The sequence below is a fragment of the Vigna angularis genome, chromosome 4, assembly GCF_016808095.1.
Source record: "Vigna angularis cultivar LongXiaoDou No.4 chromosome 4, ASM1680809v1, whole genome shotgun sequence".
Classification (NCBI taxonomy): domain Eukaryota; kingdom Viridiplantae; phylum Streptophyta; class Magnoliopsida; order Fabales; family Fabaceae; genus Vigna; species Vigna angularis.
This window is the reverse complement of record NC_068973.1, coordinates 10,660,860-10,676,667: the sequence shown is the minus strand read 5'-3', so window position 1 is coordinate 10,676,667 and position 15,808 is coordinate 10,660,860. Positions and strand designations below refer to the sequence as shown.

The window sequence follows — 15,808 nt, the reverse complement described above, 5'->3', positions numbered from 1 at the left end:
AATAAATATATATATATATATATATATATATATATATATATATATATATATATATATATGAGTTTATTTATGCTATCAATAAACAGCATTCTCTCTTTTTCTGTATAAATGTTTTTGTAATCTTATTTTTATAAATTAATTTTTTTTATCTCTTAAATAATTGTTTACTTAAATTTAACCATTTTTTAAAATTAAAATAATTATATTATAATTTTATCATTTTAAATGACTATTTATTTATATTTAATAATTTTTTGAATTATATTAATTACTTACAGTGGAAAAGAAAATACATATATGTGGTTGTGTAAATTTGAATAATTTTTTAAAAAATGAACGTATCTTAAGAACAAACTTAATAAGTGCAGATAAACTTTACTTCTTTTTTTTTTTCTCGAAAGTCGGCTTTTGGTTTTGAATAAAAGAAAGCTAGGAAAGCATAAACTTTTCCCATAGCTCACTCAAATAATCCTCTCTTCAGCTCTTTCACATCACCTTCCATTCATGAACCGCGGAATCAATAAAAGTGCAACTAGTCCAAGGTGGTGCTAGGAATCCCACTAAACCACACGCCAACCATATCGTTTCACCTTTATGTTATGCAATATGTATACCTTTTTATTAATTCAAACATATTGAAATGATAAATTTTGACTTTCCATTATTTTATTTTTTTGGATTATGAGTTGATGTCAAGTTTATTTTAACAAGGGATTCTAATTTTCGAATTCAAATCAAAGTTCTATCTCGAATCTTGAATTGAATCGATGATTATATTTTGGAAGCATTCAATACTAAAGTTAATATTTGTCTGAAAGTGCTTGCAATAAATGTTTAGTAAAAGTAACCAACTACCTAAATGTTTATATTTATAGATTTTAGGATGAACTTCTTATTAGTGTTGGCCTAATTATGACTCAAACGGTAATGATATAAGGTAGGGTTATTGTAATTATTTTTTGTGTTAACTCTACAATTAGTTCACCGATCGGCTCATGCGAGACTCATAGGCTTATTGACCGCTCAGTTCATGACTGATCGGGCACTCATATTATATACTTTTTATTAATTCAAATTTATTAAAATGATAAGGCATTTCCATAATTCTTATATTGAATAGGAGAATTTTGATCATGTTTCTTATCCTAACGAACGAGTGATTCTTACTTGTCTCGAAACTGTAATTTTGAACAATTTAGTCAAGTTCATCGTATTGTTTGGTTGATATTAGAAGAGTTGATGTATAAGACAAAGGGTTCCTAACACTTTGTTCCACATAGCTAGGTTTTAATATGGAGGTTTCTCGATTATTCATAATATTTACGCTGCATACCATCTATTTGTTTCTACAAATTCTTTATCATCTCTACAGGGTTCATTTGGTTGTTAGATATTTCGTCCACAACTATATTACTCGTCATGTTTTTTATCGTTATCATAAGATTAAAAGAAGTATAGGCTCGAACCTTATGATGAACATCAACCTATTTCAAATCGTCTCTTTTCCAACATACAATTATTCACTTTTTTATCTTTAAATTTAATTTCTATTCATCTGTTATATTTGTTAAAGGTCTTCCAATGTAAAAAATCTTAATTAATTCCTTTAACCATAATGATTTTTTGATGGGGGTTTATCTTAATAGTTGACATTAATATACTTTTAACCATTCAACTTAATGTGAAAAATTCTAACTATTTTATTAAGATTTACCGTTCCAGTATCAATTGACAAGTCAGAAATATATTGTACACCTCAATTTTTTTTTTCATAAATTTTTAGTAATATAAAAAGTACTTTTGGAAACACGTGTTAGAGAGATTAAAAAAAGCGCCCGGTTGCACTGATCCGTAAGCGCACGCGTCGTAACACGAAGTAGATAGATAGCACACATTCAGACAAATCCACGGTTTCCAGAAGGTTCCAGCGGAGAACCAATGGGAAAACGAGTTTTCTTGCATATGCGGTTTCGTGTGCGAAAGTCCACTTGAAAACATAAGCATAATCCTTGCTTTACGACTCGGTCGATTCTTTTTTTCCAACTTCTAGAACTTCAACTCCTCCTATAAAAACGCATTCAAGCCTTCACAATTTCTCCATTCTCAAAACCAAACCATACCTCTCAACTCTCTGCTCCTTCAAGAAATGGCTTCCTATGAATCATCTTGGGCCGACCAGTGGGATAACGGGCCTGATCCAATCAGTGGGTCCAACGAATCTAAGAAGAAAAGCAACAACAACGCTCTCGGGAAGACGAAGGCAGTGGCATCGAATGGCGTCAAGAAGCTGAAGGAGGGTACCTCCGTTGGCCTCCAATGGATAAAGACCAAGTACCACAAAACCACCCAGAAACATTAATTTTCGTTCCTTGTACATGTTTTTTTTTATTTCCTTATTGCTGAGATATTATTAGATTGGGTAAACATGGGTTTACTTTGTACCATTGATGGATATAGATATCATCTTTCTTCTGTTTTGGGTTTGCTGGATTCGTTGGATTGTATACTTTTCTGAATAATCAATCTTTTATTCTTTTTTATGTTAATATTCTTTCTCCCTTTCGCTTCAATTCCACTCCTAACGTTCCTGCTATTGTTCACAACCTTCAAATTCCTGCTTTTTCTTGTTTTCAGATCAAACATCCTCTTCTACCAGTCTTCTCATACTTCCTTTGACCACAAGGTTGTCATGAATCCACTGATTTTATTTTCAATTGACAGTATTTTGGAAGAAGTTACGTTGATTCATATAATTAAATCAAAATACTCAAATTGAATACGTAAATTACTTTTGATTTACAATTTCTGTGAATCATATTAATTTAATTGTTTAGTCATGAATTGTAATGCGTAGAATTTATGATATAATTATGCGTTTTAATTTAGTTAATATAAGTTAATCATAATAAAGATGTCATCTATACATTTTAATGTCACGATTGCGCTTGATTTTATAAATAAATTATATTGCTTGCTGTTTTTAAAATACAAGTTTACATTCGTTAGAAATGAATATGAATTGAATCAATTGGGATTTGGTATAGTTCATAGGAGATAACATGCGAATACTCGAAATAGCTTAATATTAGTCAGTCCAACATAGTTGCTAAGGAAGTATTATTAATATGGAAATTTCGTCTTGTATTATTTTCAGTACAAAACGAGATTATTTGTAAAGGAAATGTAGTTTATCTAGTGAAGGTAAGTAAGATGATACGGTGTTCACCATAGAGATTAGGTAAAGACTTGTGTCGTGTGATTTAGGTTAGGGTTTACTATTACTTTATGATTTAGAATTTTTCAATTTCAGTTTCAGTTTTAGATGTGTAATTTGGATACGGATTAATCTCACATTTAATAAATATTTTTATATCTTAGAACGTATAATTTAAAACACAATTTTGTTGTTCATTTTAAAATATAAAATAAAAGATATATTTCGAATACATTGTTTCAGTATGAAGGAGAAGTGATTGGAAAAAGAATTTGTTGGTTTTGATGAAATTTGTGAGAGAAATTACACTTGCAGAATGAGAAGCTGTCACGGGGATGGAACTTCATTCATAGGGGGTATACAACTAGTGTAAGAAGAAGCAATGGAGAAGATAAAGACAAATGAATCATTTCATTATTCCATGGGGTGCAATTTGAAATTATGTGGTGCATGAAGAAATTCCCTTAATTGGGTGTAATTCATTCTACCAGTTCAATCTAATTGCGTGGTAGAGATTTTGAGTGAAATTATGAGGAACCACAAGAGATTATGAGTGGCAATATTGGCCAACATGAAAAAATAGAAATATCTACGAGTGAGAAAACAATGTCAACACAAATAAATAAATTCATGTTTTAAGATGAAAAAAAAAAATATATATATATATATATAGGTTTAATTACTATTAATAATTTATAATTCTTGGTGTTGAAGAATGAGAAAAAGACAAAGTCTGTGTGATGAAGGTATAGGGTGTGACAGGGTAGTTGTAGGTGTGTTAAGCACATGTTACATCTATAACATTTCCTTTTTGTTGTTGTATTTTCTTCCTCTTCAATGTTATGTGCTCATCCCTTTCCTTTCTTATAACCAATCGTAGTCTTCTTAATAAAGACAATCCCAATTAGGGTTGGCAAAGTGGGTCACGGCCCACCCAACCTGCCAAAAACGGGATGGGCCAGTTGTTATTTTAAGTCTGTCAATTTTGGTGGGCCAAAATTCAGGCGGGAAAATCTAGTCGTTGACCCTTTTTTAATTAAAAATTAAAATAAAATATAATTTTAGAGATTGATCATTGTATATTAATTCCTTTAGATGAAAATATGCAATAGTATATAACTTAAGTCATTAACACTTATAAACTAGTTATTAATTATAAGAGTAATTTAACATGTAAATATAATAATTATTTTAATTATCCAATTAAAAATATTAATCAATTAAAATATTAAAAAATATTTGTATGATTAAATATAATTTTAATATTTATTTATTTATATACATATAAACAAATTTTAAAAACAAAAAACTAAAAAACTCTACACATTTTCAAATCAAAAAATAAAAAGTAGCGGACCAGCCTACCCTTTCGTAGCTTAAGTTACAAAATTTAACTCATTTTCCTTTAGTAGACAAGCTCAATCTGACTTGTTTTTGACAGGTCAAGTAAAAATAGGTTGATGAACCGTTTTGCTACTCATAATCCCAGTTTTAATTATTTTTCTTTCATTCCTTTTTTTCTTCATATTATTTTCAAGTTTATTTTGATTGAACACTACTTTACCACCTTAATTCTTCAAACTTTCCAACAAATAATATACTCATATGAGTTTTATTAAATAAAAATATTATAATTTTAAAAATATTAAAACTTTAAATCTAGATTATATAAACATATATTAACCATCCAAAATTAAAAACTATTTAATCGATACAAGAGAATTTTAACAAATCACATTATTTTTTATTATAATTGTAAAGTATGAACCTTCTGGTCAAACATTATAAGACAATTGACCAACATAAGGTCGATTATTCTGGTGCATCGTCCATGATAGGAATGATTGATTGGTCGAACACAATTGACAATTCAAAATAATTAATTAACTTAAGTATGATTTAACCAAGATAGATCACAAATCAACTCCATAAACAACATTAAAGAATGATTAGGTCACAATTAGGTTAGTGATAAATAAAGGCACATTATAAGTAGTATAAATACAAGATCCAAGAGTAAGGTGGTTAGGTTCAATTAATTACAACATTCAATACAAAATGTACTTGGACACATACTGACTTAAGCATTAGAGTTTCTACAAGTACACCCTAAGCAGTTTAGACGGTCGACAAGACTAAAGACTAAAGATTTACATCATTTGAAGACTGAAACGTAGAGTATGTGCTCGACCGGTCTTGAAGAAACATTTTGGCGCCCACCATAGACATGATCAAGCACTTTTCTATTCTCATGGTAATCACAAGGAACATGACAAGCAACGTAGTAGTAGAAAAGGTGGAAAGCAACATGGATCCAATGAAGGCTTTGAGGAGGAAACATGAGGAAGAGATGAAAGCATAAGATGGAAACCAAGGAACCATCATGAACATCAACGACATCCTTCACCTAGGAGCTAAGGTAGATTTGGCCTTCAAGGAAACTTCCAAATCCTTATGTAACTCAGCAAACTCCTCCCCCAACAAGAAACAACTAATGGGTCTACCTTAGGGATCACCTTTCGACTCAATAATGCAACCCAAACACTCAACTCGGTTAGGCCATCAACAACCTCTAATTGATATATGCCCTTGTACATTTATTTCTCAACACCATTAAGGTTGAAATAAATCTTATCACCAAGTCGGAGCTCGGTTCCCAAAATTCCCCCAACTAAGGGAGTCGAGGTCCCACCATCACCCTGATGAATTTGTTTGGGAGATCGAGTTGAAGAGGATTTTTTGCCATGACGTTGCAACTTTCTTTTATTTTGTCCTCGTCTCATCGATCATATTTGGTTACGAGAATTGTCTTCAAAGGAGCAACCTTGATCATAGGGGAATTAGTCCCTCAAACATTAACAACCCTTTTAGCCACTCAGGCGTTGACGACAAGAATTGGGGAATCAATGTCTTGAGAGGCAAAACTTGAACTATTAAGTGGCAACAGAAACATCTTCAACATCTCCTTGTAGTAGTTTTACTTTTTTATATTGACAAAGCTCATGAAGTTTGAAAAATAGTCACAAATTTAGCAAAGCTAAGCACCCAATTGAAAATAACTTAAGAAAATGAAATACAATTATAAAAAACTTCACTCCACATGTTAGGGGATAGGTTGGACGGGCATGTTGACTAAGATTGATGGAATGGATTAGACTGATTGGATGGTCGTCATGACTGATTTGGTTGAGCTGACCTTCATGGCCATGATTGACGTGATGGTTGAGCTGATGTTATGGCGAGAATGATGAGGATGAGCGGGATGAAAGGGAAGGAATGCATGGGCCAAACTGATTGGATGACTGAGATTGGTGGAATGATCGGGATGAACTGACGGAATGAGATGTCTATGATGTACGAACTGACAGGATAAACAAATTAACGAGTTGAATTAAATGGACGGAGTGACGAGATAGTCAAATTAGATGAGATGGATGAACTGATGGAATGGTCGAAATGTTTGAAATAGACAAACTGATTGGTTTTATCAAACTATACTGAATAACCAAATTAATAAAATAAAAAAACTCATCAAACGGAATGATCAAAATAAATGAGCTGAACAAATTCGCTCATCAAACCTAACTTTTTTATTTCTATTTAAAAATAAATAATAAAAACATATCCACGTAACACATAACTCAAAAGACTAGTTATATGACGATTTGACGCAATATTTCTAATAACTTAAAAAATATTTCTTTCAAATCTGAATGTATTTTATTATTTTCTCAGTGCCCTATATATTGCAACTTAAATTATAATTTAAAACATTATTATAAAACTAAAATAATTTACAACATGTGGATACCAATGAATGTGCAACGAAAGCGACACAACATGCACACTACACATAGAATAGCTTTATAAACATTTTGCATTGCAGATTTTAGCTTCCGTGTTTAATTAACTTTAGAAGTTGTGCAAAAGTTATGGCACGTTATGAGAGATGAGATGTTATATACACACGCAACTTTCAATTAATTGTCTGACAACGTGACGGTGATTTTGTTGGGCACTCGTATCACCTAACGTAGTTCTTTGTTATTGTAGGCCAATCATAATGCCATTCACAATCAACAACCTCTACACATAATCTAAAATAATCATAATGCTCTTTTGCACTCTTATGGTTACATTATAATAATCATAATTATTATCTTTTATCGAGGGATGTCAATTATGAATAGAATTATGACAGGTACAGTTATGCCCAATTTCATTAATGAACTACAAGATACAAGTAACTATTACAAGCTTCCAAGATCTCGTTGCTGTTTGTTCTAAGATGTGTGACTCTAAACGTCAGAACGTGGAAACAACATGTTTCCAAACAGTAAAATGAAGCCAAACCTAACCAATAGCAGATAGTACGAAGTCAATGAAATTTTTGGTACCGACAAAGAAGCAAAAGTCGAAAGGAACAAGAAAAAATAAAAATGAAAAGGAACTGTGGTGAGTCATCAACCAGAACAAGATGCAGTTTCAATCCTATTATTATATACAGAGTTAATATATTTCTATAATTTAACTTTCACACAAAATTTAACTTTAATATATTTTGATAAAAAAAGTTTAAAAATAATAAATATAATCTTTTTAACTTAATTATAATAAATTTTTTACTTTTCAAAACGTGCATGTTTCAATATTAGTTTGTAATGTTTAAAACACATGTGATATACAATTTTTTTATTTAATAATTATATTATATTTATTCCTTTTTATTGTATGAAACCAATGTGATAAGACAGGAGGAATTCAATTTTGTGTGTCTAAGAGATATTTAACGCTTATTATATGTATATATATAACATATGTTATTGAAGAGAAGAATACATTACATAGCAGAGAGTGAGTGAGAAGAAAGAAAAGAAAAAGCAAAATGGCCATCTCAGTACCCAGTAGGCAACTATTCATTGATGGAGAGTGGAAAGTCCCCGTCCACAACAACCGGATTCCGATCATCAATCCCGCGACCGAAGACATCATAGGTTCCCTTTTCTTTTTTCTCCTTATCACTACTTGTGTCTGAACATTTCCAACATCATGGGAGTTTTAATGTTTATGATCATGGCACGCGCATAGTTAAATAAGCTCTCCTGTTTGTAAGTTGTGGCTTGATGTATTTGGTGTTCAGGCGATATCCCTGCCGGTACCAAGGAAGATATTGACCTTGCTGTCGATGCTGCTAAAAGAGCCTTGTCCCGGAACAAAGGCAGAGATTGGTCATCAGCTTCTGGTTCTGTTCGTGCTCGTTATCTTCGAGCCATCGCTTCAAAGGTTGTAATTGTAATTCAACTTTTGCTTTAATCGATTAAATATGTGTTTTCATTTCTCAGACTTGTAAACAGAGAGGGGAAGCATTGAAGTTACAAGTTGCATCAACAACCAAATTAACATTTTTGTTGAATAAGTTTATTTTAATATTGGCTGCTAGATAAACAGAATGTTATATTAATATAAAAAAACATATAATATATATTATATTTGTTTAATTTTCACAAAACTACTTAGATATAATCAAGATGTTGTTCAACACTGCGCATCTGGGTATTTTGAGAAATAAAAGTCTCTGACTTCCGGGTTTAAAAATAAATTGGTCAATAAAAGTCGTGGATACTGACTCAGAAGCGCATGTGTTGACACCTTACTGTGTGTCTTTCTCAAAGATAACGGAGAAAAAGGATGAACTGGGAAAGCTTGAAGCAATCGATAGCGGAAAACCACTAGAGGAAGCACTGGCAGACCTGGTAATTGGTGACATTTATTTGCATTGAAAAAGCAGTAACTGATGTTTCAATGAGTTTTTTGCTTATTTGGATATGTGATTCTATCTTGTAGGATGATGTTATTGCTTGTTTTAACTACTATGCTGAGCTTGCAGAAGGGTTGGATGCAAAGCAAAAGGCTCCTGTATCCCTCCCTATGGAAACTTTCAAGAGTTATATTCTCAAGGAGCCCATTGGGGTTGTTGCATTAATTACTCCATGGTATTTGATTAGCTTATGTTTCTTCACTAACTAGTTATGCATTTTTTTCAATATAATTTACTTGCTTACACATTCTTTATAGATTGCCTATTCAATGAGGCCCTAACTGAAATATAGCTAATGAAATTATGTGGTTTATGTTATGTGCTAGGAACTATCCTCTCTTAATGGCTACATGGAAAGTTGCTCCTGCTCTGGCTGCTGGTTGTGCTGCAATATTGAAGCCATCTGAATTGGCATCTGTGTATGTTAAAATCAACTATTGCAACTTCGATTTTTTTGTTATGTTGGTATCTTACGCTGTCATACCATTTGCAATTTTAGGACATGTTTGGAGCTGGCTGAAATATGCAGAGAAGTGAACCTTCCTCCAGGGGTATTAAATGTTGTTACTGGATTAGGAAATGATGCTGGTGCTCCTTTGGCATCTCATCCTGATGTAGACAAGGTTCACCCACTTATAGTTATTAGCAGAATTAAATTCTAATTCTATTTCCTGCTAGTATTGTTAAAGTGCTGGCGAGCTACTGCTGAATTGTGGCTGATATTTAATTTTTCAACAGGTTGCCTTTACTGGAAGCTCTTTAACTGGGAGCAAGATTATGTCAGCTGCAGCACAGCTGACCAAGGTATTTTGTGACAATGTTATCTGCAAATTATGTGCAATTCATGTTGTCCTTCTGTTTTAAAAGCTAGAGAAGACTAAGGAACATGCATATTGAAAGAAAATGATTTTTCTTTTCGTATTTCATTCTCTTTTCTTTGTGAGATCATGTGATATAAAATTTGTGGTTTCTTGTTGGCAGCCTGTTTCTCTAGAGCTTGGTGGAAAAAGCCCAATCATTGTTTTTGAGGATGTTGACCTTGACAAGAGTACGTGCCTTTTATTTTGTTATGGACAGCCTATGTTTTCTTGCATTATGGAACTATATTTCGTGTGAAACTCATTGTTTGCTTGTAGATGAGTAAACTTTAGGTGCCTAGAACTGATTACAGAATCGAAAATTGAGTCATACACCTTCTAAGATTTATTTTTGTATTTTTCTTGATTCAAACAGCTGCTGAATGGACAATCTTTGGCTGCTTCTTTACAAATGGTCAGATTTGCAGTGCAACATCTCGACTTATCGTGCATGTAAGTGCAATAGTTAGATTTTGATTCGCCCATTTCATCTTTAACACATTTTCCTGCTCACAAACAAGTATTTCTAGCTAACATTTCTTATTTTACTGCATAAATTGAAAGGTTTAGATATACTCTGATAGTGGTAGCATTTTTCTGCAAACTTTGTAGCAACGACATTAGCTGAGTTTTGAACATTGATCAAGTAAGATATTTTTACTGTTTCAGGAAAGTATAGCAACAGAATTTGTGGATAAACTTGTGAAATGGGCCAAAAACATCAAAATTTCAGATCCCTTGGAAGAAGGCTGCAGGCTAGGCCCTATTGTTAGTGAAGGACAGGTATGTTTAATGTCTATCACTTCTGCATTTGTTATATTTTAGGTTTTTGTACCAAACTAGGCAAATTTGCCTGAGATATTATAGAAGTAGGCAAAAAATTTTGAAATACGAAAATAGACAAGTCGTGGGAGCGCAGACGACTTCCAATGAAGAAGTCGTGCCCCCCTGCACGACTTCACCCTGTAGCTCTTACCAGGGTTGAAGTCGTGCACCCCAAAAACAACTTTATGCCGTTGTAATTGATTACCAAGCATCGTAATCGATTACAACGTGCTAAAGTCGTGTAGGGGGCACGACTTCACCTTTGTAGGCAAAAATGACTCTGGTAATCGATTACACCATGGTTATAATTGATTACCAGCATGTTTAGTGGGCTAAAACTCCTTGGGTTGGCAAAAATGACTCTGGTAATCGATTACACCATGGTTGTAATCAATTACCTGCATGTTCAGTGGGCAAAAACTCCCTGGTAATCGATTACAAACTTGCTGTAATCGATTACAAACTTGCTGTAATCGATTACCAGAGTCTTTTGAGATTGAATGAAAGAGTTTTTTTGGTTCTTGACCATCATTGTAGCTTATTTATGTGTAATTATTTTAATTTTTGTAAGCACATGCTTGTTTAGGAAGAGTAATTTTTTGAATGTAAATACAAATGGAAAGCATAAGGCAAAGTCATAAATGAAATTTGAACTATTTTATTGAATTGAAAATGCATTACAGAAGCAAAAGCTAAAAATAAAATAAGACGAAAGTACAATGAAATTGAAATCTATCTATGAAGAAGATCCGTCATGTGAACCAAAATGACGACGCAAATACCCAATGTCGTGTTGTAGATGTTCAACTCGAGCATCAATTGTATCAAAGCGGTCACCCATGTTCAGCTCTAGTTGTTCAAATCTAGCATTCATGCTATCATTCATAGTATTGAAGTTGTCCCCAACAAATGTTCGGAGATCATTGATCCCCCTCATGACGTCATCAAATGAAGAAGTTTGTTGTTGAAGAAGGGGTGGTGGTGGTTTTTGTTGAGGACGTGCTTCATTATGGCGTTGAGGAGGAGGAGGAGAATTTTTGTGAACCCATTTGTTGTCAGCGTTTTGGGTAAATCCAAAGGAGTCTATGACTTGGTGCGCTATTGTCATATGCTTGTTACATGGGCCTGGTATTTCATCATCCAATGGAATTTCAAAATGTTGCAGGATCTAGGTGACCAAAAATGGATATGGTAAAGGAGCGTCTTGCCTCAAAGTCTTCTTCATCCTATGTCGGAAGAGATGACCCCAGTTTATCTGCTTTGTCGTCATTATAATCCACATTAAGAGTAGATCTTCCTCGGTACCCTATGCAAAGTTAGAAACAAAGGGAAACAAAACACGACATATAACATAATGTAATATTCTAGCCTCAACTGTCATAGAGCCGACTAGAATTCTACCGATACGGGGTTTGTATGGCAAACAAATCAAGTCTCTTGCTACGTCCATATTGTATTGATCCTCCCATTCCTCAACTAATTTACCTCAAAATTCAAGCCAACAAAGGGGAGGTTGGCTATGGAAGCTAATAGGCTGAGTTTGATAATCATTTTCACATTTTTTAACTCAGTCTTAATGGTTCCATTATCAGAAAAACTGAGGTTGTTATAAAAGACACGTACTAAATCAGGGTAGTAGGGTGCAACATCACAGACAAAATTATCCAAGCCCAGATTTCTCAACATGTGGAAAAATTCAAAATTTTGATTTTTGAAATATTGTTCATCTAGGTATTTTGGGTCAATGACGTGACGATAACTAAAAAGTGAGAAATACCTTTCCGATAGTGTAGGGGTCGAAAACTGAAGATTTTGGGAGAATGGAAGAGGGAAATCAAAAAAAGGGGAACCTTACTTTTGCGAACAGAAATTTTGAGAGAATGGAAGCGGGAAATCCCAATTCCTGATTTCATTAAGTCCATGCCTATACCGACGGTCAAAAGCATTCGGTAAATTCGTTGCCGCTTACCGACGGCCATAAGCCGTCCGTAATAACCATCTTAATTGACCGTCGCTAAAGCCTTCAGTAAATCATCTATACCGACGACCAAAAGGCCGTCGATATGAATCCTTCGGTAATTTATGCTTTTCTTTTAGTAGTGACTCCTCTTTCTGCTTTTAACAAAGATATTTGAATTTTTTGGTTTTCACACCTTGTTTCATTTCTTCCCCCTATTACGTTTTGGTTTAAGATAGTGTTTGAAGTTAAGTAATCCTGAAATCTATTTCTAACATAGATTTCTGAATTTCTGATTGTGTTTATTCAATCAAGTCACATCGCATGCAGTATATAGTAGTAATCAAGGTTATATGAAGAAAAGTTCAGTGGTTGCTTTTCCTGACACTGTTTATACACTCTTTTGGTTTATATTATTCAGTACAAAAAGGTATTGAATTTCATTTCAACTGCTAAGAGTGAAGGTGCAACAATTTTGACAGGAGGGTCTCGTCCAAAGGTATGATTAAACACTCTTGTATGTGTGTCCCGTTTTGTAGTTCTTCATTTGTCCACAGAAATTATTGAAATGTCAAATTTTATGGCAGCATTTGAAAAGGGGATACTTTGTTGAACCAACCATCATCAGTGATGTGACTACCTCAATGCAAATTTGGAGAGAAGAAGTTTTTGGACCTGTACTCTCTGTGAAAACATTCAGTACCGAGGAAGAAGCTATTGAACTAGCAAATGACACCCAGTAAGTGGACTTTTTTTCTGGAAACTGTATATTAGTTGCACATGTAAACTTCTTAACTTCTCCATAGATGTTAACCAATGTTGTCTATGAATTATTATTTCGCAGATACGGCTTAGGGTCTGCCGTAATGTCAAAAGATCTAGAAAGATGTGAGCGTATATCTCAGGTGAGACTGGTCCTTTGTTATCATAGAACAGACAAAACTTATGTATTTTTCTTTACTTGAAAGCTGTATACTTTATATTACTTTTGTGCAGGCTATTAAAGCTGGAATTGTATGGATAAATTGTGCTCAACCAAGCTTCATTCAAGCCCCATGGGGAGGCATAAAACGAAGTGGCTTTGGTCGTGAATTAGGAGAATGGTATTACCCTTATTTCTTCCTAAATCAGCAAATGTAGAATTCAGTTTTAGTGCATTCAAAGTTTATATTTTGAAATGTGAAAAAACCAAAACTCTTATACTCTTTTCAATACACTTTCTTTGTCAGTTGGAATTTGCTTGGATTAAACTGTTTTATGAATAGTTTACTGCTTGTGTGCATTTCTCAAATACAAATATTGATTAGGCTATATCTTAGATTGTATTATCATCATCTAAGAATCTGGGTCTTCTTTTTATTATTTCAGGGGTCTAGAGAACTATTTAAGTGTGAAGCAAGTGACCAAGTACATATCTGATGAACAGTGGGGCTGGTATCAGTCTCCTTCAAAGCTCTGAAGTAATTGGAGTTCTAAAAGCTGTCATGAAATAAGGCCTGGGCGACACACATATGTGATGATGATTTATTTAGAAAGCATTGTAATGTGTAAAATAAAATTGTTTCATGGCTCTGTCAGTGATGGGTTGTGTTGATGATCTAATTGGTTTTGAAGTTTCACCTAAGTAATCTATATTTATCTTTAATGCAAACTTTTTATATGCATTAGTTAAGTTAAACTCTAATTATTATAGAGAACAGTATTCTTTCCACAAAATTAAGTGTTCTTTCCATAAACTACAATGCATAGTATAGGTTTAGGTTGGTAACACATTAATTACAGTTGAGATTAGCTCTGCACATTCCGCAAAAGCTAAATGGTATCTCTCCAAGAAGCACGGCTCTTTATAACTTCATCTAGAATATAGCTGTTGTCAGAAGAATATTTTCGCTTGTCCAACGTTAATACTTGTTGTTTTTTTAACCCGAGAGATGATTTATATTTTATTGATTGCCTGATTTTGTAAAGTTCGAAAGTAAGTATATAAATTATATATCATGGTATTCCATATTTTTAGGATAAATATTCGTAAATCATAAAATATTATTAGATCTTCAACAACTAAAACAATTCAAACAACTTAATATAAAAACAATTTGAATAAAAAATACCTATTTGTAGTTATTTTAGGCACAATTTCAATAAATATCTTCTTTGTCTCAGTAGTTGCATACATTTACTTTATTTCTTAAAGTTTCAAAATTGATATTTGGATGGACTTTTTACCTGCACTTTGATATAAGTTCTTCATTTTCAGAAAAAAAAATTGAATCAAGATTTGTTATCTCAAATATTTGGAATATTTCATCTTTGAACTTGATTATTACTCTTTCAATAGTGTCTGATTATCACATTGGTGCAAATATCGTATTTAATTATATTGTATAGGATAAGATCATAAGAAAAATGTAATCTATAAAAATATGGTGATATTTTTGCAATTTCTAACAAGGTGTTGAATAAGTAGACTTACACTGACTACGGTTATCATCATAGGCAACGAGAAAATGAAGAAGGAAGATGGTGGGGTATTCCTTAATTCTGGAAAATAATCTTTTATTCAATATATCTCAAATACATTTATAATGATAAAATTGAAAGCACCCACATAGCAATAGCAGTTTTCAGAAACCACGTAGCAGTAGCAGTTTCCAGAAATGGTAGATAAGAACGAGACTTGCTCCTAAAGTGTAGCAACTAATAAATTAAAATAAATTGAAATAAATTAAGGCAGTTACAAAAAAACAAGTTTTAACACTCCTCCTTGTTTTTTGAACTGCAAATTCCAATCTTTTCTCTTAAGAATTCAAATTTGTTGATTGGAAGTGGCTTTGTAAACATGTCAGCCAATTGATCTTCAGATTTGCAGTAAACTAAGTTTACTTCTCCATTTTGCTGCATCTCCCTCAAAAAATAGAGCTTGATGTTGAAATGTTTAGTTTTTCCATGACACACGGGATTATTTGCAATTGCAATTGCTGCCTGATTGTCAATATAAACTTCAGTTTTATTCTTCTGCTGAATATGTAAATCACATAAAATCTTCTTCAGCCATAAAACTTGATTTACAGCTGCTGTTGCTGCTATGAATTCAGCCTCTGTAGTAGATTGTGCTACAATCTCTTGCTTCTTTGTAC

At 32.9% G+C, this 15,808-nt stretch overlaps 1 protein-coding gene across 1 annotated transcript; it reads left to right on the top strand.

Moving 5' to 3' along the window:
• Positions 1-8,041: 8,041 nt before the first annotated feature.
• On the top strand, positions 8,042-14,322 carry LOC108329855 (aminoaldehyde dehydrogenase 1, peroxisomal). The gene is made up of 15 exons (XM_017564211.2): positions 8,042-8,208; positions 8,355-8,497; positions 8,887-8,967; positions 9,059-9,207; positions 9,359-9,451; positions 9,532-9,655; positions 9,771-9,836; positions 10,014-10,080; positions 10,266-10,342; positions 10,559-10,672; positions 13,093-13,170; positions 13,259-13,410; positions 13,516-13,576; positions 13,668-13,774; positions 14,040-14,322. The coding sequence occupies exons 1-15, from the start codon at positions 8,100-8,102 to the stop codon at positions 14,128-14,130; spliced, it is 1,512 nt and encodes a 503-aa protein (XP_017419700.2). The 5' UTR covers positions 8,042-8,099; the 3' UTR covers positions 14,131-14,322.
• The last annotated feature ends 1,486 nt before the right edge of the window (positions 14,323-15,808 follow it).

What these genes read in the sequence shown, in the direction of transcription:
- LOC108329855 (XM_017564211.2), top strand. Translation starts at nt 8,100, where the DNA reads ATGGCCATCTCAGTACCCAGTAGGCAACTATTCATTGATGGAGAGTGG. An exon ending in AGGAAGCACTGGCAGACCTG is followed by an intron (nt 8,968 to 9,058) that starts GTAATTGGTGAC and finishes TCTATCTTGTAG; the next exon opens with GATGATGTTATTGCTTGTTT. An exon ending in CCATCTGAATTGGCATCTGT is followed by an intron (nt 9,452 to 9,531) that starts GTATGTTAAAAT and finishes TTGCAATTTTAG; the next exon opens with GACATGTTTGGAGCTGGCTG.